A 23,597-nucleotide genomic window follows, 5' to 3' on the forward strand; every position below is an offset into this window, starting at 1 on the left:
GAATATAACACATTTTAAAATCCTCTCCTTTTTTCTCAAGAGGGTTTCTTTTTTTCCAGACACGATCTTTCCTCACATTCTCTTATTGGTGACATTTTCTCTCTGACTCAAGCTCTTACATATGTCTTTCCATTTCCCCTTCCAATGTACGTGTGTATCTCCTTGTCACTCTCTCTGTCCTTTCTATCAGTATCCAGCCATCTTCTGCACCCAATTCTCCCCTACTTTCTCCACCACTGTCTCCTCGTCACACCCTTCTCTACACCCGTTCTGACTCTGACTGGAGTAAGGCAGCTCCAGCACACCCAGCTGAGGATTGTTTTTCTGTATATAGGCTGAGCTATGACCCAAGTTGGATTTTCAGTCTGTGTAGCTACTGGAAGGCATGAAGCTGGACATGGGACAGTGAGAAAGCATTATTCCTGCAATATCCCAAAGCTGGGTAAAGCCAGTGACATCCTCTGATCATAGAATCATAGAATCAGAGAATCAGAGAATCATAGGGTTGGAAGGGACCTCTGGAGATCATCTAGTCCAACCCCCCTGCCAGAGCAGGGTCACCTAGAGCAGGTTGCACAGGAATGCATCCAGGCAGGTTTTGAACGTCTCCAGAGACGGAGACTCCACCACCTCTCTGGGCAGCCTGTTCCAGTGCTCTGCCACCCTCAAAGGAAAGAAGTTCCTCCTCATGTTGAAATGGAACTTCCTATGCTCAAGTTTGTGCCCATTACCCCTTCTCCTGTCCCCGGGCACCATCCTCCTGACACCCACCCTTTAAGTATATATAAGTGTTGATAAGGTCCCCCCCTCAGACATCTTTTTTCCAGACTGAAGAGACCCAAACCCCTCAGCCTTTCTTCAGAAGAGAGGTGTTCAAGTCCCCTAATCATCTTGGTAGCCCTTTGCTGTACCCTCTCCAGCACAGTTCCCTGTCCCTCTTGAACGGGGGAGCCCAGAACTGGACACAGTACTCCAGATGCGGCCTCACCAAGGCAGAGTAGAGGGGGAGGATGACCTCCCTCAACCTGCTGGCCACACTCTTCTTGATGCACCCCAGGATGCCATTGGCCTTCTTGGCCACAAGGGCACATTGCTGGCTCATGGTCATCCTGTTGTCCACCAGGACTCCCAGGTCTCTTTCCACGGAGCTGCTCTCCAGCAGGTCAGCCCCCAACCTGTACTGGTGCCTGGGGTTATTCCTCCCCAGGTGCAGCACCCTACACTTGCCCTTGTTGAATTTCATAAGGCTTCTCTCCGCCCAACTCTCCAGCCTGTCCAGGTCTCTCTGTATGGCGGCACAGCCTTCTGGTGTGTCAGCCACCCCTCCCAGCTTTGTGTCATCGGAAAACTTGCTGAGGGTGCACTCTATCCCCTCATCCAGGTCATTGATGAATATATTGAAGAGGACTGGACCCAGTACTGACCCCTGGGGAACACCACTAGTCACTCACCTCCAACTAGACTCTGTGCCCCTAATCATGACCCTCTGAGCTCTGTCTTTCAACCAGTTATCTATCCACCTTACTGTCCATTCATCAAGCCCACACTTCCTAAGCTTCCCTATGAGGATGCTATGGGAGACCGTGTCAAACGCCTTGCTTAAGTCAAGGTAGACCACATCCACTGCCCTCCCCTCATCTATCCATCCAGTCATGCCATCACAGAAGGCTATCAGATTAGTCAGACATGGTTTCCCCTTGGTGAATCCATGTTGAGTCCTTCTGATAGCTTTCTTTTCCTCCACATGCCTTGAGATGATGCCCAGAACGAGCTGTTCCATCATCTTTCCAGAGATGGAGGTGAGGCTGACCGGCCTGTAGTTCCCCGGCTCCTCCTTCTTGCCCTTTTTGAAGGCTGGAGTGACACTGGCTTTCCTCCAGTCCTCAGGCACCTCGCCTGTTCTCCAGGACCTTTCAAAGATGATGGAGAGCGGCCCAGCAATGACTTCCGCCAGCTCCCTCAGCACTCTCGGGTGCATCCCATGGGGGCCCATGGACTTGTGGATATCTAATTGACCTAATTGATCCCTCACTCAATCCTCCTCAACCCAAGGGAAATCTTCTTCTTTCCCTGATGCCTGGGACTCCTGAGGGCTGGCCTGAGCAGTAAAGACCGAAGCAAAGAAGGCATTCAGTAACTTCGCCTTCTCTGCATCCTCTGTCACCATGGCTCCTGTTTCATTCAACAGTGGGACCACAACTTCTCTGGTCTTCCTTTTGCTTCCAATATACTTGTAGAAGCCCTTCCTGTTGAGCTTGACATCCCTGGCCAGGTTTAATTCCAAGGCGGCCTTGGCTTTCCTTGTTTCATCCCTGCACGCTCTGGCAGCATTCTTGTAATCCTCCCAAGGTGTCAGCCCCTTCTTCCACTTACTGTAAACTTCCTTCTTCCACTTGAGCTTTTTCAGAAGCTCCCTGCTCAACCATGCAGGTCTCCTGCGTCCCTTGCCCGATTTCTTGCTCTTAGGGATGCACCGATCCTGAGCTTGGAGGAAGTGGTCTTTGAATACCAACCAGCTTTCTTGAGCCCCTTTGCCTTCCAGAGCCCTAGCCCACAGGATCTCTCCAAGCAGTTTCTTGAAGAGGTCAAAGTTAGCCCTCCTGAAATCCAAGGTTGTGATTTTACTTCTTGATGTTTTGTGAATACTACCCATGATCCTGAACTCTATCATTTCATGATCACTACAACCTAGGGTGCCCCCAACCTTAATGTCCTCCAACAGTCCCTCTGTGTTTGTCAGTACCAGGTCCAGGAGTGCTCCTCTCCTTGTTGGCTCCTGCACCACCTGTGTCAAAAAGTTATCATCAATGCACTGGAGGAGCCTCCTGGACTGCGCATGCCTGGCTGTGTGGCCTTCCCAACAGATATCAGAGTGATTGCAGTCCCCCATGACAACCAAGGCCTGTGATTGCAAGGCTACCTTCAGCTGTCTGTAGAAAGCCTCATCAGCTTCCCCATCCTGATCAGGTGGCCTGTAATAAACACCCACAACAGTGTCCCTCATATTTGCCTGCCCCTTAATCCTTACCCATAAGCTCTCAACCCTCTCTTCATCCGCCCCTAGTGAGAGCTTGATGCATTCCAGTTGCTCTCTCACATAAAGAGCAACTCCACCACCTTGCCTCGCTGGTCTGTCTTTCCTGAAAAGGACATAGCCATCCATGACAGCATTCCAGTCATGCGAGCTGTCCCACCATGTCTCAGTAATTGCAATGAGATCGTGGCCCTGCGACCACACACAGATCTCCAGCTCTTCCTGCTTATTCCCCATGCTGCGTGCATTGGTGTATAAGCATTTCAGAGAGGGAGTTGAGTGTGTAGTTTTGACCCTCGAGATGTGGTATGCCTTCTGGCTTTCAGAAATACTGGCACACTGGCCCACGAGCGCTGACTGAGCAACTACGCCCTGGCACCTCACCAGCAAGTCCAGTACCATCCCCACCCCCCTTCAAATCTAGATGTCACTAAACCTTTTCATTTGTAGACTTCATAATGAAACATGACAACAGCATCCTTTTAGTTGCGAGACATACATCAAAGCTACATTAGTGCAAGATTTGCATAATCATATTGCTTTAATATTGACCTAACAGCATTCCTAATTGTTGAAATCTACAGATGTCCATTCTGCTGAAACTATATGTTACCCTCCCCAATGCCATTAAATAACACCTTAAACATGATTTCAAATATCTGAATGCAGGCATATGCATTCATACAGTACAGATCCTCGGGTTCATAAACTCATGATTGGATTACATTGTTTCATCAATGCAATACTCATCTGTGAAAGATAATCCAATCTAGACGTTCTCCTCCATTATCTCTATCCTTTTTAAAAAATACCATCGGAGAAGTAGAACACATGAGAGCAGAAACCGGTTATAAACCATATTGCACCAAGGCAGCTTGAGGTCAAGTTGTAAGAATGAGATATATTTATTTGGGGATCAGAATACACAGACTTTACCAGTGAAAAAAACCACCCTGTTATTTTTCTTTACTGATGAAATATATACTAGATGTCAAGGGCTTGATGTATCCTTCACAATTCAGTGGCTCTCGAATCTCACACAGATGGTACACTGAAACTTCAACTGTCATTTTACTTGAAACACCACAGTGAGGCAAAAATCTCACAACTGCTTTGTATTAAAAGACAGATTTAGAGCAAAATTCCATTGATAAATACATGAAGCTATGTCAACTGACATCAGATGAGTTTCACTTCACAAAAGGAACTCATTGGCTGACAGAAGATTGAATGCTCATTAAAAAGTCTTTTGACATCTCAGTTCCTAACCAGCCATGTCCCCTAAGCACCTACATTTCTTCTCCAGAGCCTGCATCCAAGCAGTCTTACACAATTAGTCACAGGCATACAAAAAGATTTAGGGATTGTGAGACCAAATTTTAGAAAACTCCACAGCTAAATGACAAATGAGAAGGGGCCTGGACAATGCAGAGGTTTTTTGAAACTTTTAGGCACTGGATTCCTCCAGTGGCTCCAGCTCTGTTTTCAGGCTGAAGCACCCTAATTGTGGGGCTGGAAGTACTGTGGAGTCTCAGAGTTGAACATCCTGATATCCAGGTTGGATGGGGCTTTGAGCAGCCTGGTCTAGTGGAAGGTGTCCCTGCCCATGGCAGGGGGTTGGAACTAGATGATCTTTAAGGTCCCTTCCAACCTAAACCATTCTATGATTCTATGATTCTATCTTTACCCTGGGGACTAGAGCAGGAATGCACTCTCAAAGCGGATCATACGCTACCAAAAGAAAGGGAACCACTGCCACAAAATATTTAGCCATATTTTGGAGCAAAAGGGCTAGCGTAGATACTTAACTCTTCTAGACTCTGGACAGGAGGCAAGTACCTAAATTCCCTGAGAATGCATGTCCCAACACAAGCCTGGCAGCTTTTCCTACCAGGCACCTCAGGACATTCCCTCTTCATTTGATGAGGCTTTGCAAAGCCTCTTCTCGGTAGCCTGCCAGTCCTCCTGGGAGCTGGGTCCCCACACTGGCAGCTCCAATGCACAGGAAACCAGATACAGGACCAGTACGTGTTGTAAGACAGGTGCTATAAGAAATTAATAAATTTCATTCCACAGATACTTTGAGAATGGTTCAAAAGGCCAACAAGTATAAGTTTCTCTGATGCAAATGCCCCACTGCATTCTTACTAGTACACTGGCACTTGCTTGGTATGTTCATCCATCTTCACTTTCAACAGAAAATAACGTTCTTAGATTTTGTTCTTGAAGATGAATGTTTTTACCGTGCTGTTTCTCAAGACACCTCTGCAGGATCATTTGCCATTTTACTAGTGTAACTGTGAAGTAGCTGGTTATGAAATAATAAAAGCTGAAAGTTCAATGATCCAACTTCCCATTATCAACATGAACATATGCTTGTATCGGGAACATGGCATATTACACGTTGTACAATCCTGATGGAAATCTCAGATAAAGTAAAATCCTCACAAGTTTAATTAATGGATAGTCCCCTGACCATTTATTCTTCTCTCAAAATGCTATTGACCGTGACATTGACCATGTGAGATGGCCAATGTCAATGAAAATAATACTAACAAAGGAATCACTGAGTATCTGAAGCCTCTGTAAATAAATATATAATACATATATAGCTAGATGGTCAGGCAGATACATAGGGTTAAGTTCTTCAAGTGTAAATAAAACCAGTATCATTGCTTCAGCTTTATGCAGATGACTGCAGCTACAGGTATTAAGACAGCAAAATACATCAAAGCAATTCAGACTATAAATAGCATTATTTCAAGATTAAATTTGGCCAAACATTAAATATTTGCCTCAGTTACTCCAATAATGTCTAACTGAAATCAGTGGAATATGAAGGCAAAATATGACCATATAAAGGAAATTTTACTGCACTTTCTCTTTAGTTAGGCTTATGTCATCTCATCAATTTACATAGTTTTGAGGTGGAGAGGAACAGGCTAAATGTAGAAACCTTTTATGTATTAAATATCAGTCAAAATACCAATCAGCAGCAAAATGAAAATCTTTATGCAATAATCTCCTGAAACTTATCAAGTACAATAAAAACCTCAGCAGTTCTGACCAGTTGACTTCAAAATAGAAATATTCTACACAGGAAAGTCCCAAGATCACCCCAGCCCACTCATCCTTCACCTCACAATTCCAGAATTTTTCACTAGAGTATATAATCTAGTTAATCACAAGCATATTGCAGTTGTTAGACATTGAAATCACTGAAGTTTGAGAGGTATAAAGGATTCTCACTTGGGAGCAGCTAATGTCCCAATCAATGTACTGTCACTGCAGAGCCATGGGTAGCATCCAACAAGGAACTTCAAAATACTAGGGGCAGAACAACTTGACTGTTTTACCTACCTGAGCCTTGAATGCATGTCAGTCAGATGCATAATTTTTTTTTTCATTTTATTTAGAAATATTAGAATAAGATGTGGTATTGGTCATCCTCAGCCCTTCAAAATAAAATGAAACAAAACCTGGCAATGTATCTCTGAAGGAAATAACATTACCATATGTAACATGCCCAGCTTCAACCTCCTGCCAGAATTATTCATTATCATTAAAAAAAAATTATAAACAACTCTTGGAGAAAATACAGAGGTAAACAGATAATGAGAAAACAGATATTTACATTGTGGTTATTGTCTTTTAAAGTATTTTAATTGTAGATGAAAGTAGATGGCAACAAATAACATCTTATCCTGTCTTCAGTGTTTAACACACAATCTCTTTGGTAAAGATGCCATTCCACACACAGGCAGACTGAAGTGAATGCCATTACTTCCACTTTGCAGTGATGTAACTCGGAGCTGAATGCCAACCCATGCTTTTCCTTTTCACCACTCCCTCCAGATTTCTCTTCTATAGTCCTTCATGCAACAGCAGCAACAACAAAAAGGAAACAGCGAACCTCTTCCTGCAATGAGGCTTTGACACGTTTGGTCACACAATAGCACTCCCTCGAGCAATGGTGCAGAACCTCTGCCACCCTCCTGGCCATTGTGGCAACTTACCAGGAAACTGAGGGGCACACACATTTGAATCAGAGAAAAAAAAAAAGAAAAAAGAGAGAGTTCTTATTATGGAGCACTACAGATGTATTCAGAGCTATAAAACCTCTGAGAAAGATGAAAGGACAGAATGCTAAAAAGAAAGCTGACACCACTTGTCTAACATCAGTGTGCATGCACGCACTGGATATGGTCTGAAGTGGCTGCATATGCTGCAGGTTTGTGCACACTAGATTACTATATAAACTTAGCAATGGAAAATAAATACTCTCTGCTTAGCTCCTCCCTAGGAGAAAATATTTTATGCTCAACCTGAAGGATTCGGAACCTCTGGGAAGCAGAAGCAATGAGAAAGTTCTGTGATCCATCTTCAACTCTTTTTTTCCAAATTTCACAGATATTTAACTCACAGAATTCCTTCCATTTCCCTGATGATCTTTTTGCTGGCAACAAAAGGTGTGTCCCCCCCCCAATTTATTTCATTGAAGTAGTTCATTATTTATTTTACCTGACCAGCTCCCACCAAACAGTCCTGTGGAGCTATGCTATCTTTCAGCCTGTCACGAGTCACGCTTTTCCTGACATGGGAGGAGAGCAGTCATTCAGATGTGCATGCTCCAACAGCAGCAGTGGTGGGCAGCCAGTGGAGTGCACCAGGGCACCATGCCGCTCCACCTGGAGCAACTTTCTGTCCTGCTCTGAAACCTCTCTGATCAAAGACGGTTACTTCAAGTAGATCCTACATGTGCACATAGGTCTGCTAAAGGCAAGAGAGCTTGCATCTTTGGTAGGCTGATTATTGTGACTCTCTACTTCGTACTCAAGAGACCAATACTAAACTAATTTAAAACTTCTGTTGGCCTGAGTTAACAAAACTAGTGTATGCCCAAGGAGATTCTTGCAGAGGTTATGTACCTCCTGTTGCCACCTAAACATATCCAATTTCACTCTTCTTGTCATCCACTGATAAAACATGAATCTTTTTTCAATATATAAGCCTACAAAATCCTACTACTGAAATTTTACGCCAAGCCTAACAAGCCTTGTTCTATAGGATGGTTAAAAGTCCTTATAGCAAAATAATTCTCTAACATTATACCTTCTTAAAAGAAAATAATTAATAAGCTCAGTTTTCAGCTGTAACTCCATTAGAGCTACAGCCATGTATGAAAGATTTAATGTAATATTCATAGAACTGTATTAAGCCAGTAGACAACCTTAGTTTATATAATTCCCTATCTATAAGGGAAGGCTGTTGATAGTGTCCATAACTGCCATACTAAGGCATTAGCCAAATATATGTTTTCTAGAAGTTTTTAATACTTGAAGGTTATATTTTTTGGTCTGAAACACTGTAAAACTCTTTTGGTTTTTTATGTTCCCACTGTTTTGTACAAATATATATTGAAATTACCAGATTTCACACAGTATTAATCTGGACAAACTTAATTTAATCTTTTTAGGTGTTTTCACAGAATAGTCCTCTTGAAAAAATCACCATTTCTGTTTCAGCTAATGGTTATTGTCTACAAAAAGCTCTGAAACCATTTGGGACTCAGATTAATACTGATTCTGAGTGAGTGACAAGTAAAGCATGTGGCCTAGCAAATTACGTTCTTAAAAGAGGACTCTGTGACACAGGAAGAAAAGTATGGGTTTGACAATTGGCCTTCTATCTGTGCCCTCTGCAATACCAGCAAATTGATAAGAAAGCATGAAAGCAAGCTTTTTTCCTTGGATAAATTGCAGCTCTCCCACCATCCAGGAAAGTACTCAAAATGAGAATACATCTGCAAAGATAGCAGAAAACAGAACTCTGGTCTTTGTAACTCCCCCTAGGTGAAAAAAATCACCTGAATTGCTGTTCACTAGGAGTAGTCAGGGCCAAATCAAAAATTCATCAGTATCACTGAGGACCCAAGTGAGCCCAATCACATCAGTGGAATTACTCCGGATTTATACAGCTGTAGTTGAGATAAAGCAGTTGACTACCAGCAACTACTTTTATGAAAATGAAGTTATTCCTGGTTTTGACACCTTTATCAACCCCAGGTCCTAATCTGACAGAAGAGCATCCTAATTATTTTCATATTTTTCTGTATGTGTGATCATTACGGGGTGAGAACTCCCCATCAAAGATGGATTTTTCAACATTAAGGAAAAAGAATGAGCAAAACCACAAAAACTCCTAAAATTAAATAGTCTATCATTTTCAGAAAAGCTAATGACCTAGAATACCATCTCTAACCCATAGGCTATTTTTTCTACTTGAAAGCAAATGCTGTCTGTCACAAATACCTTATTGGGTAGAAACAAGACAGTTGAATGGTGCAAAGTTATGCTGCCTTCTAGCTTTGCTCTTAAAATATGAAAAATTCTTATCTATGAATATAAAATGGAACATTAATTTAAAGCAACAAGATTTCAATATGGCAACCTGTAATATATGAGATAAAATGCAGAATGCTACACAGTTTGAAAGGAACTTGTTCTTTAATTATATACTTCTTTTTACAAATGGTATATCACCATTTTTTGCACTCTCTCTTGGCAAAAAGTACATTTCATTACACAGGAGACATGCTGTTGCTCCTTTTATTTCTGATCAGTGCCTCAAGGCTGGAAGGACATGTTCGGAGGGCTTCCTAGTTTCTTTGAGCTTCCTCTTTGACCTCAGTTCTTTGCTCTAGACAGGCTCCCACTGAGCACCAACAGAACCACAGAAGTCTCCCTCAGAAGAACTTCATTGAAGGGATTCAGTTCAATCCTAATCACCAGGACACGCCATAGTCTTCTACAACAGCCAGGAGAAGCCAAAGCCTTCTACAGGGCTCACACAGGTACTCTGCCTTGAAGTAAGCTACAGAAAGATGCTCACCCTCCAACCTTTACCCAAGACTGTTTTCTCATGTGAGCATGTGCAAGACCATGACTTACTACCATGGGATTACATAATGCTAAAAGCCCTTGCAGTAGGGGAACCCAATGTCTGACATAAAGCTCCCTGGAGATAATGGGTCCTCCCAGGAGAATCTGACTCATAAAAGCCACAATTGTTCCCAGTCCTTAGGCAAGGCTCTTTTCTGCTCTTCCTCCCATAGAAATGGTCTGGATGCAATCTTGTGTGAGCATGCAGAAGGCCGTCAGGGGAAGGAGATGTATTTCTGTACCTTGTTTAGTCCCTCGTCTTTCAGTGAGATTTTCTAGCTACTGCTGCACAGGATAGTAGGCTTATCTTTATGAGTCAATTTTACCTTGTTAAAAGGAGCTGCTTTTCCTCAGATGAGGCCAGTTCAATGAAACATCTGTAAAAATCTTCACCCTCCTGTAGCAAGGAGGACATTAATTCTTAAGAGCTGTCCTCTTAAGTGGGATTTATTTAATGCCAAGGGAGAATTATAAATTGGACTTTTTTTTAGATTTACTCACATTTCATCCCTTTCTTAGTTTTAATTGTAACTAAACTGAACTCACCCAGCAATTTAAAATTTATTTCCCTCTAGGTGCTGAAGCTTATTAAAGTAGGTATTTTGACTCTGAGTGATTAGACTCTGACTCAAATGAGAATTCATATTCTGCACAGTAAGTAATCCATGGAAAAAATATGCCAACATGTATCTTCATCTCCTTATTTATGAGCGATGAAAAATATGGGAAATTATTAGAGACTAACAGGAAAAAAACAGAAATGTCATTACTCCCAACACAGAGAAAAGTGATCTAAATTAATTTTGTCAGAGTGAACTCCACTTTCAAATGTCTTATCACATTAACACTTTAACAAGGCCTACAGGTCTATTTTTAGGTACTTAATACATTAAAATATGTGATGAAAGCAGAGAAAGAAGTTACTGAAAACGTTTTCCGTAAAGACATTCAAGCACTCTTCCCAACTCTGTGCTGGTGAATCATTCAAACAACAGTGCATACATTTGTATGACAAAAACACCTGCATAAAGAACCTGTTGCTTTTTAAAAGTACTAAGCAATGCACAGTAATACTGAGACCACTATGTGGTGTGGGAGTTCGGCACTTCTGAAAACTAGGCATTTGTGCTTAAAACCACATTTTTCTCAAAGAAAGGTAGACATTCACAATTTGAAGGTACTGTTCTTAGTATCAGTACAGTATGCAGCTGAAAGAGAATAGCCCCTCACTTCACTAGACTAGAAAGAGATTTCCACAAGTCCATAATATCCCTGAAGTATGTAATTTTTACAAGATGCACTGATGGGGATTGGGTTAATTTCAGACACCGCTGATTTTCTAACAGCAAGGCAAGAAGGATCTGTCAAAAACAAGATCATCAAAAAAAAGGTGAGCTCAATGAGACTGTGAGTAGAATGGTTTTAATTTTGCTTTTCACAGACCCTCAACATTGCCTATTTTTTAAAAGTACACAAGGCTGTATTCAACATTATTTCATCTACAGAATCTTTAATGAAGAAATTAAAATCAAAATGCTTTCCATATGTTATATCTAAACTAGATTCTTGTTTCATATCACAGATTTCTCTTACAGGAAATGGTACTGTCCTGACAAAAATGTTAAGCTCTATTTGATAGAAAAGTTAAAATTGAAAGATGATGTACAATCTTACAGGTATTCTGAAATAGCAATAAACAGAGGGCTAAGTACAAGCTGTGTATCTAGTTTTCATCCCTATCTTACTGTAGTAGAGGTAGATTTTAGGAATGTAATTACATATTTAATAACCTGAACACAAAGTTAAGCGCAGCCATCGGCAACAGATGACCTGTACTTGCGCCAACCCTTCCTAAGCTCTGTATAAAAACGGTGCTGGCTAAACTGAAACCATTCAGAGCAATGGATTCCATAAAAATTGTTTTCTCCTCTTTTTAAGTCATACTTTCATGGACACTTTCATCTTATGTAAGCCAGCACTGTTTCTAAAAGGAGCAATCCAACCTTCTCTTCCCAAACCTTGCATAGCCAGTAAACATGTTGCCATGCAATGAACCAGACAGAGGAGCTAGGTAAAAACTAACCTATCCAAAAAAAGGCTGGTCTTAAACTAGATCATTTTGGAAAGGAAAGAAAAAGAATGAAAATGTTCAGGAAAGTGTTCCATTTTGATATTTTCAGATGGTCACATTTTTATGTTTCAGTTTAAAAATTTTTTGTCAATTCTCTCCTTTTTTGCTACAGTATATATAAATTGAACATAAATTTTCAAATAAAAAAACACATCAATTAGCCCAAAACCATTTATCTTCACCATTTTTTTGTATTGAAGACTTTCAGCATTATCAGAGTGACACCAGAATTTCAAAATTATTCACCAAATGGAATCTCTGATGTAAGCAGAGTTTTATTAAATTCATGTAAGTAGCAATAGGGCATACCACTAAAGGGGAAAAAACATTATCTGTATGTATTTATCATCAAGTGGTTCAAACACCTGGTGGACATAATGCGCTAGGACTTCAGACAGCTGTAGAAAGCCACAAGCAATTCAGTTACTCTTTCAGTGGCACAGCTCCCCAAGCTGTGAAATATTTCACTGCTACAGTGATGTGGGAATTAATTCATCAATTTACATTAGAATTTCTGATACTGCAATATTAAGCACTATGAATAAAAAACAAATAGCCAAATATTCAAAATCAAAACAGCATAAGTTAACAATTTGTCATTATTTTAAGCAAGGATACACAATTACTTCAGACTAAAATTCAACTTTCCTTGCATCTGCAGAACTACCATTATTATAATCATTGTGCTCATGTAGGGAAAGCAGAGCACAAGAAGGAATCTTGCTGACAAAATTAATCTGTGTGTTTAGTTCTTACAGGTCTTATCTAGTTTCTTTACAATATGCTGCAGCATTAGATCTGTTCTCATGCACAGCCTTATTGTCACTATCCCTCACTGCCATTGAGAGTTAAGTACATATTTGAACAAAGAGGTATTTCAGAACTGATATGATGTCCTTGTTTAGCCTCAGAAAAAAAGAAAAAAGGGGTGAGAAAAACACTAAAAAAAAAGGAAACATCTTTTTTTCAGGACAACCAAGCACTGCTTTTATGTAAACCGTGTCAAATGACATATAAAGTGAAAACAACTTCAGGGCATCACGCATATCTATTTGGAAGATGACAGATCAGCAATTCTGTTCAGTCTAAAGGGTTTCTGGAGGAGCAATGTTTCATATAGGGGCAGATAACAGGAAAAAGGAAATGAGATTCTTTTCAAACAAAACCTCAACATGTTCACACTGTAATATCCTTTTTAGATCCTGCAGTAAAAAGCATAAAGAATCCAGCCATTTCTGATATTCTGACAGATGTAGTTAGAGTAAATCTTGCAGTCACAGCACCCGAATGAACACCTCACTTTATAAGAAATCTATCATACTACCTATCGCTTTCTGACAATGAAATTAAAAACTGATAAACAATCTGCCCCATATTTAGTGCCCACATTATGCACAAAGATGTGCTTCACTAATAAATTTCTAATTACAACCTTTCCAAACCAGGAAGCATCTCTGCAGTGTCAAACAACTCTAATAATTTAGAAGTGTGAACACAGTGCATTTAAAAAAAAAAAGTACAGTATGAACATGAAATACAGTCCAAAAGGATTAACTGAACTACACAGGTAAAGGATTATTTATGATAATTCACACAATACAAATATGTTTGTACTTAAAGAGATTCTTCCCTTCTAACATTTCAAGAAGAATCCTGCAAATGCAGAATCTCCTTGAAGCATATTTATGCCCATCCAGTGATCATTTACACATATATTATATACACAATATAATAGCTTAATACCACCTAAAGGTCAAATGTTGGAACAGGTCTATATAATTAATAAAAAAATAGTAGTTCTCAGTTGGTTTCACTGGAACCTCTGTACTTGAACAAAATCTAAGTCATGCCCTCAGGGTTTCGTTCAGGACTTTACTGTGAGAATACAAGTTAACTCCACTGAAGCTATGATAAATGTGCTCCGGATCAGGCCTATCTATTTGGATTGATCTGCAGCATGGTTATGTACCACCTCAATATTTGAATAGTACTAACGTAAGAAGAGGCTGTGCAATCAATCCAAGTAACAGGGAAAAATCAGATAGTCAGAGAAGCTGGCCCCAAGAAGAAAAAACTCACACAGATAAACTTAGTTTAAAGAACAAACACAAATCTTAGGTCCTCATCATAACTGAAAAATAATACTGGTACACTGACATCCATGGACTTACACTGATTTACTAAGAATCTGGTTCTGAGTTTATAAATTAAGACCACTGATAAATGGACTTAATGGACACTAGGGGCAACTACACTATGCAGAGGAAAAACACCAGTGATATTTAACTTGCTAGTATTGTAACCTGCCTTTATACAAGGGTAAGACAAAGAATCCTCCTTCTCAAACAGAAAACATATTGCCTTCTTTCAGAGGTCTCTGCTCTTGTATTTAACCACTATGGCTAAAACAAAGCCATGCTACACACTGACCTAAAGGAACATCTAAAGGAAATAAAGCATGAAAAAGACTTAGTTCCAAGCACGGCTAGTGAGTGCTAAAGTACTGTAATCTTCCTTACATACCATTTCAACTCTTACTCATTTAAATCTGTTTCTTGTTTTGAACATCCATCCAGTGAACATCCACCCCTTTGCCCATTACTCGAAAGCCTGTGTTCCTGTTGGTTTGAAAAACAAAGTCATCAGGCTAAATATCTGAAATAACAGGACAAGGCCTGTCAGCTGATACTCAAATCTATGATCACAAGCTAATAGAGGTTTTGTCATTTAGGGACAATTCCTGAGTGCAATAGTAAAAAAATAGGGTCACCACTCAGGAAGTCCACAGATGCAGCAACGGTAGTAGGAAAAAAAATCATGGCCAAATGCACAAAAAAGATCCTTAGATAGCCTTGTGCTCTCCTAAATTGATACCACGTACATGTCACCATTGTTGACCCTTGTAGAGCTTGTACTGGAGACCTGCCCAAACACTGCACAAGGTACAGCGTAGCCACTGCTCAGCAAGTACCTTCTCTAAGAAGAAACCACTAACTCTTCTTTGATGTGAGAAAGAAAAGTTTGGCCCTTAATGGTCAAGGTTTAGGGTTTTCATTTTATGTACTTCACAAGACAACTTACTACCATAAACTTGCCACTCAGTACACCACTGTATACTAATAATATTGTAAAACATCTTTCTAAATCAAAATACAAACAAGCAGAGAACACAAAACCCTTCTCTCAAAGGATGCCTTTTAAATGTTCTTAAAATGTCAAAAGGAAAGTGAAATTTGAGCATGCTTTAAGTAGCAATCCACTTTCATCAATTTCTCTAAGCCTAACTTTTATTTCTCAATTCAGTTTGAATTTTCAAGATCCTGAGACTAGTTTCCAGTCAACAGTTTCCATAAGCAAATGCTGACCCCGGTTAAAATTCAAGGTTGTGGGATGTAAGGCCATCTTCCATCTCTCATTGTAGAAATGACGTTTTGTTTCAACATTTATAAACCAGTTTATTTTACATCAGTTATGCCCTTAGGCTTTTTACTTTATTCATCTTGGAAAATGGAAAAAATAGACAGATTTCACTTCCTGGTTTCTTGCTGCAATATTTGGTTTATAAAACAGTGCAAAGTAACTTTCAAATTTGATTGTTTTAACTACATGATAAATAATATTTCTGTTAGATAATTTTTACTGTATCAAGCCTTTCAAAATTGTCTTTTAAAATAAGATCAAAACAAAACATATACTAAAACCCTAAATTAAAGAATATACTACAAGCAACCTGAAAATACATCTGATTCTCAGCTACTGGGTGAACTGAACCATTCTACCCCACTGAAAATGATAAAGTTGTCTTTTCCTTTATTAGGAAGAAGCAGGGTAGTGAGGTGGGAAAGCATTTTTCTGAGCAGCCTCGCAGTCTGGGGACCATCTGAGAGCCTGGTCCTGCAGCCAGGCCCTGAAGCATGCACAGGGGAGAACTGATGGCTGTAGGAGTGTTGCCTGCACCGAAAGGTTCACTTGCAAAGAATACAACACTGTAACCTGACATACCCCGGTAAAGAAAAAGAATCACCAAAGATATCAGATGAACTGTCTGAGAAAAAAAAAACACACAAAACCAACCAAGACATCTTGCCAAGTCTAATAAAATTCAGCTAAAAGATAAGAGGATGACCTAGCATATATTATAAATACCATATTAAGTAAAAGGTAACTAAGAGCCAGGGAAACAAAAAGGATGTGTGTTCAAGCTTTTACATATATTTCCTTTTGAAAACAAACACAACAAATGGTGAAATATAATAAAAAAATGTGTACATGCACAATCCAGTTTATAACCAAAAGCTCGTAACCACTTAGAAATAATATTTAAACTACTATTCAATAAAACATTTTTTTAGCCTTAGAAGCTATACTGACATTTCACTTGATGTCTCAGTAGTTTAATTTGGTCAATTGCAGACAGTCTTGCATCTGTCATAGGACTAAATATGGCTCTCAAATGCAAGAGAATAAGGTGTCGATGTGAAATTTGGCCTATTTATTATTAAAATCATAACTTTTCCCAGTTTTTTAAGATGAATTCACCTTATATTTCATATGTTGATGCCTTTGCTGTGTTTCTGTTATTTTTATATACAGCAGAAATTCTACATATACACATAAATTAAAAAAAGAAACAGTGAAGCACCACAGGGCAGCATCCAGAGGAACAAGCCTCCAACAACTGGGATCATCTTTCTGATCACCTTCCTCGACACTTCCTCCTCAGTTTACGTTTGCACGAAGGCAGATGATTTATTGCAAAAAGAAAGGAAACAAAAAAGCCTGCCGCGGTATTGAACCACTTCACCTCACTGCCAGCAGGAAATGAAGGGAGTCATTACTGTAAAAAAAAAGTACCTTTTGGAGCCTCCAATATAGGTGAAGGTAAAGGTGGAGTCTGAGTACCTGAAATCTGAAATACAACGAGCTGCGTTATTACAACTTATCTTTATTTTAGCTGAAATAGCTGTTTTGCAGACCAGCATTCTGCTACCGACACGATGGGGGGGGGCGTCATCATGAATCAGAGGAAATGCAGCAACTGCCCCCCCTCAGCCCCTCGCAACAAGTGCCCGGTGCTGTGGCAACGGCAGGGATTTCCATTGTCAGAAAAGGCAACAGGCAGCCACAAACCGGGCTCCTGCGACGGCAAATCACTGCCGGCACCTCACCGCTAAGGAAGCGGTGAAACCCCGGGGTTTTTTGCACGGAAGGGGGGACGTTTACCGCTTGCCGTGCCTCCAGCCCTGAAGCCAGGCGGGCGGGCGGGGATAAAGGCATGCACCAAGGATGGCAGGAGCCCGGCCGCCCGGAAAACAGCCGTGTAGCGCCCGCCGGAGCAAAAAGCACCAGGGCTGCTCTCGGCTGTGCGCTCGCCCCAGCAGCTGCGGGCTGCGCCAGGCAGCGGGGTCACGCACACTGGCACACACTCGCCCGGTTTTGCGTGTGGCCACTGCCACGCTCCCTGACTCGGGATGCCCCCCCTCACCCTTTCCCAGCCGGCGCCTGATTTCATCTGCCCACAAATGCCATCGGAACGAGAGGAGGAAGAGCGGGGTCTTCAGCCTCCGCGCCGCCAACCTGGAGCCTGAGAGAGAAACTCACCTGCAAACAGGCAGTCCTTCTCCGCCTTGCACTTTTGGATCACAACGTCAATATCCTTCTGAATCCTCTCTTGTCTTGAACACATTCCCATGAAATAAATCCCAGGGGAGAAAAAAAGCAGCCTTTCTTTCCACCCCACCCCCCCTCCCCGCGCTGCCAGTTTTAATATTCAGTCCGAAAGACGGACCCTGGGGCTGGCGAGCAGGAGCTTCCCCAGCGGCCTAGAGGGATCCGCTCGGCCGGCTGGAGGACGGAGGAGGAAGGCGGCGGAAGCCGATGTTGCATGCCCAGATGTGCCCGCCCAGATGTGTCGCCGCTGCCGAGGAATGGCTGTTTCCTCACAATAGATCCAGCGGAGAGTGGCGGCGGCGACACGGGTTCCCTCCCATTCCCCACGCCCTCTAGGTTTCTGGAGGTTGGTTGGCTGGTTTGGTCTTTTTCTGGAAGGGAAAAAAAAAAAGGGGGGGGGGGGGGGAAGACGACCCGACCGTTCACATCTCTGCCCCTCCCGCCAGCAGCGGGTCTGCGCGCGGAGCCGGCCGTGGCGGCACCCGCACCTGGTCCCTGGCGGCGCGGCGGGGCCAGCGCTGCTGCAGCGACGCCGAGCCGCAGACCCTCCCCTCGCTCCCGGCCTGACACGTACGGCCCCCGACGGCTCCCCGGGCGGAGGCAGAGCGGAGGAAGGAAGAGGCGGATGCAGAGAGCCGTGCGGGTAGCCCGTGAGGTGGCAGCTCGATGGCCCCGGCCCCGCTGCCGGCCCTCGCGTCCTGCCCCCGCCCCGGGGATAGGTTTTCGCCTCCTCCTGAACAGCGGAGAAATGCAAATGGCAAGTGATCTAGGCGGCGGGGGCGGCTCCTAGGCCGGCATCAGGGAGGAAGCGGGCAGCACCGTGCTGCGCAAGGCCGGCGGCGGCGGGTCACAGGGGAAGAGGGCACTTCCCGGTCGGGCAGGGTCCCGTCGGGCCCGTCGGTGAGGGCTGCTTGCCCTTTGTCCCGGGGGGGACGCCGTCCGGTTCCCAGCGGGGCGGGCGCTACAGGTGGCCTTCTGCGGCGCTCGCCGCCGCAGCTCCCACTGAGAGCGGGTGTCGGCAAGCGGCACCCTGGCCCCACCGCGGGCAGAGCTCCTCTGCCTGGCCCTTCCCCAGGCAGGAAAATCGTGCAGCCCACCCTTACCAGAGAGCTATCCTCTGCCTGCCTCCGAGTCCGTCCTATTGATCCGGATGCGTGCCCACTGAAGCAATAAAAGGAGGCTGGATCGATGGGCCGAGGCCAATGGTATGAGGTTCAACAAGGCCAAGTGCTGGATCCTGCACTTGGGTCACAACAACCCCATGCAATGCTACAGGCTTGGGGAAGAGTGGCTGGAGAGTTGCCTGGCAGAAAAGGACCTGGAGGTGTTGGTCGACTGCTGGCTGAGTATGAGCCAGTAGTGTGCCCAGGTGGCCAAGAAGGCCAACAGGATCCTGGCCTGTATCAGGAACAGTGTGGTGAATGTGACTAGGGAAGTGATTGTCCCCCTGTACTCGGCACTGGTGAGGCCCCACCTCGAGTACTGTGGCCACTTTTGGGCCCCTCACCACAAAAAAGACATTGAGGTGCTGGAGTGGGTCCAGAGAAGGGCAACGAAGCTGGTGAGGGGTCTGGAGAACAAGTCTTATGAGGAGTGGCTGAGGGAGCTGGGATTGTTTAGCCTAGAGAAAAGTAGGCTGAGGGGAGACCTTATTGCTCCCTTCGACTACCTGAAAGGAGGTTGTAGCGAGGTGGGTGTTGGTCTCTTCTCCCAAGTAATAGGTGATAGGACAAGAGGAAACGGCCTCAAGTTGCGCCAGGGGAGGTTTAGACTGGATATTAGGAAAAATTTTTACACTGAAAGGGTTATCAAGCATTGGAACAGGCTGTCCAGGGAAGTGGTGGAATCACCATCCCTGGAGGTATTTAAAAGACGGGTAGACATAGTGCTTAGAGATATAGTTTAGTGATCGTTTTGGTCAGAGTTAGACTGATGGTTGGACTAGATGATCTGAAAGGTCCCTTCCAACCTAAGCAATTTTATGATTCTATGATTCTATAATCCATCTCTAACCACTGTGATTTTTAATCACGCTCCTCTCCCGTCTCCCTGCTCCTCTTCAGCAAACCTGTCTCTCAAACCTAAGGGCTTCGGGAGAGGACTTGGGCTGTCGGTACAGTATCTAGCAGTCAGCACTAATCCAGGTTAGAGGTTTTGAGCGCTAATGCAATACAAGTAATGAGCATAATATAACTCAGAAGGAATGGTCAAGTCTGCAAAACCAAATATTTTTCATCAGCCAAAGAGCAAAGGGAATAATTAATAAAAAAATAAACGGGTGTGAACACAGTGGAAACAGATTTGATTTAAAAAAATCAAAAGAATATTCATAAAATTCATTTTTTATGTATTCACTCACCTCTAAACAGCTCCCATGGATTATTCATTATGGACCCCAGTAGTTTTAATATTTTTTTCATTAATCAAGTCTGTATTAATCATGTATTGTTGATTTCAAACACAAGGGAGAAACACAATCATTATTTTTTATTTGTTCTTAAGTTAAAAAAGTGAGGTTAAAAAGATTCCATATTTATTCCTATCTTGAAAAGTTTTCATGTCTGAAGGAGGGAACAGAAGGGAATTTATAAGAAAAAGCAGGTACTGTTTAAAGAACAAAAATCCATGTCTCTGCCTCTAAGAAAATAATTTATCTTTGAAGGGAGATTTCCAGACTACTTTTCAGTGCTGTTCACTAAATTCTCTTCTACTGCAGCAAGACTTTTCCAAGGTAGGATACAGAATTTGTAACTGTAGTCAGAAATACAGTCTAATACAGTAAAACTGTCATTCTGTCAAGTTTTGCCACCTTGATCAACAAGTGATGCTTTTCTAGAGTTTTTTTCTAGCTATTCAAGCTAGGACAGCAGCAGCCATGCTTGCTGCCTTCCCCTTAATCATAGTTAGAAGATGTAATCAGAACTTTATTTATTCTGGTGGGGTTTTGGTCCTGAACCTTGTAGAGGAAGGTCTCTCTTATCCCTCCCATGTGGATCGGGAAGGGGGGAAGGTTATTAGATAGTTATAGGGTATTTATGCTGACAATTCTGCTCACAGCTTATTCTGACCACAGGGGGTTTTCAGTGTCATGTCAGTTAACACAATTCTTGGCTGCCTTTTTAAGCATTAGACTATTTTCATAGACTTGGTAACAGTGAATTAAAAAGTAATCCACAAAGAAACACCGCTGTCTTCAGGAAAACTAATATGGGTGGTATCTGGTTTCACAGCATCAACTGAAAAGAACAAGAAGTCTGGAAATATGGTTGATTATTTATTCCATTTATTATTATTTATTGTAAGTGGCTCTTCAATTTCTAGATTCTTAGCCAATTTGGCCCTTGATTTATCTGATGACTCTAGTACTGTTATAGCAGGAATGGTTGATTTCAGTGAGGAAAAGCTAGATTATATATTGAGGTTATTCTATTGATTAAAATACTGAAAATGGAAGTGTTAGAAAATCAAGGTGAATCTTTAGAGTTGATCCTTACATTTGCACAGATTGACAAGATGCTGACATTGCTGACATCCAAGTGTTATTACAACAGCGTCCGTATGCATGCTGTAATCCCTATAACGATGTAAATTATACCACCCTCTTGAAGAAACTTTCTGAAAAGTTTTGCAAGTAATTTCATGAATGATAGGACAATTGATCTTGGAAGTAATGGTCTTGGCTCAAGGGAATTCAATGTTTGTCTTTCCAATTGCTTTCTCAGTCTTGAAAATCAGCTCATGTCATTTCTAGTTTTGTCTCACGTTCAGCTCAGGTCAGTTAGATTGTACTGAACTAATTACCCCAATTAAGTAAAAAAAGAAACAAAAGTAACTTTTATGTTTGTATTTCTGGGAACTTGATAACATTTACAGAGGTTTAAATCAGGTAAAAAGAAATTGAAATCTGTGGAGTTACATGATTATAAAATTTTTGTGAGAAGATTGGCTCAAAATGTAATGGGCAAACTATCTAATGTGTGCGGATGTGTTTCAATAATGCGTCAGCCAATTTCTGCTCATTCTGGTCAGCCAATTTCTGCCTCCTTTAGACTAAGCAGATTTTTTTCATTTTATGCAGAGAAAAAAAAACCTTTCCACCCATTAGTAAAGCTATTAGAAATGTTTCAGTAAGCATCAGGACACCCTGTTCTGTCGCAAAGTATTTTCTTTATATATTTTTCTAAACATGTTCCTCTTACATATAAACACATATTAGAAGTCTTAAGAAAAATAAAAAATATGCAGACTTGCCATTGAAGGGAATATACAGAACTCAGGGCAACGAGATAATTTGGCAGATATCCTATACTTCTAATATGGGAGAATGTTCAAAAGGGCAGAGAGAGGGAAAAGAATCCAAACCCCTCCAAAACACAAAACTGCCATCAACCCTCCAAAACAATTAAAAAACCCTGTCCAGACAAAACTCTAGTACAAAGCAAACTAAAGCTCTGCTTTTTCTCCAATTTCGAGCACTATTTACCAGTCACCAATACAGCAAAGGACATTGATGTCTGTACACAGTGAGCTCTGAGAGGTGGAACATTTAAAGGATCAATACCATTCCACTCTTACAGCATAAAGCACAATGCTACCCTTCCAGTAAGCTTGCTCAAAGTGACACAGTCATTTCTAAATGGCACTGTGGCATTAAAGTTTGAAAACATAAGCACTAAATTGTGAGAGATGTAGGGGCAACACTTAGTTGTTCCCATCAACAGAGAAGTGACACAAAGCACAAAAAAATGTTTGGCTTTAAACTTTAGTATAATTTTCACCAGAATTCTATTATTAGCAGCTTCAATCTAATATTCTGATGTAAGATAATATTCAAGTAAATACTCTGACTTTATAGTTAATTTTCTTTAAGCCTGTTCCAGTTTTAGACAGATTTCAAGGCAGCTGTCTTTTCCACCATTGCTTTTAGTTGTCCTTCCAAGTAGTCATTGCCACTCTATGTAGCCACAATCCTTAGCCAAAACAGTCCATAAAAGCCACTCAATTAATGGTGAAATTATACAATTTTCAAATGTGTATTAACAGATTGGCTTCTTTGGGTCATCACTGTATTAAAAGCACACTAGCATGGTGGACCTATCATAATTTAAGAGTGAATTTCACTGTGAATAAAGCATCTTAACTGATTTTTTGAGTGGGTTAGCACTGGTCCATTGATAAAAAGCCATAGCTTTTAAAAAAAGCATGCCAGTTAAAATGGAATTAATAACATTACTTAAAATACTGCTTAATAGTTAATAAAAGCTTTAAATACTTTTGCGTGATGAAAACTGAAGTAATGACTTAGCTTAAACTATCATCTGTCCAATCCACCATAAGGTTTCAAAAATTATTTTAAGCCTTCTCATCTAGCTGGGGGGGGGAACAACCTTCAGCTAACATATTTTAACATTATATATTTTATTTGCTTTTTTTTGGAATAGCAGTGGAGGAAAAAATAAATAAAAGCATTGCAGTGATGAAGTGGTAAAGAGGATCAAGGCTTTTTTTTTTTCAGTTCAGTGTTGAAATTTCCAGAGTGATTATATTTTTTTTCTTTAAAACAAATATCTCATATTAAACAGTAGTAGTCACCTCAAGCAGAGTAAAAGGATGTACAGGTGCTACACACAAATGTATGGGTTGCTAAGACAGTGACCGCTATCAAAGACCAAGTACTCATCCTTACAGACGTCACTGAAGCCCACAATAGCTGAATTTATGCTGCTGGCATGATAAATGCTCTCAGCAATGTTCAATAAATAATGCAAAGTCCCAAACGTTGCCACAATTTACTATAACTCTTAGCATTACACTTTCTAAT

The 23,597-nt window shown here is 41.6% G+C and overlaps 1 protein-coding gene across 2 annotated transcripts in view; it reads right to left on the reverse strand.

Annotated features, from left to right (window-relative positions):
• The window catches only part of LOC128902066 (protein mono-ADP-ribosyltransferase PARP8-like), a 162,597-nt gene extending 144,779 nt beyond the window's left edge, over positions 1–17,818 (reverse strand). For both annotated transcript variants that reach the window (XM_054184407.1, XM_054184406.1), the window contains exons 1-2: positions 17,708–17,818; positions 16,961–17,015 (exon numbers count right to left, since the gene is read on the reverse strand). In XM_054184407.1, the coding sequence (XP_054040382.1) occupies positions 16,961–17,015; positions 17,708–17,798 (146 nt within the window). In that variant the 5' untranslated portion in view covers positions 17,799–17,818. The remainder of the gene's footprint in view (positions 1–16,960; positions 17,016–17,707) is intronic.
• Positions 17,819–23,597: the final 5,779 nt, after the last annotated feature.

This window comes from Rissa tridactyla, chromosome W (assembly GCF_028500815.1).
Source record: "Rissa tridactyla isolate bRisTri1 chromosome W, bRisTri1.patW.cur.20221130, whole genome shotgun sequence".
NCBI classification, from domain to species: domain Eukaryota; kingdom Metazoa; phylum Chordata; class Aves; order Charadriiformes; family Laridae; genus Rissa; species Rissa tridactyla.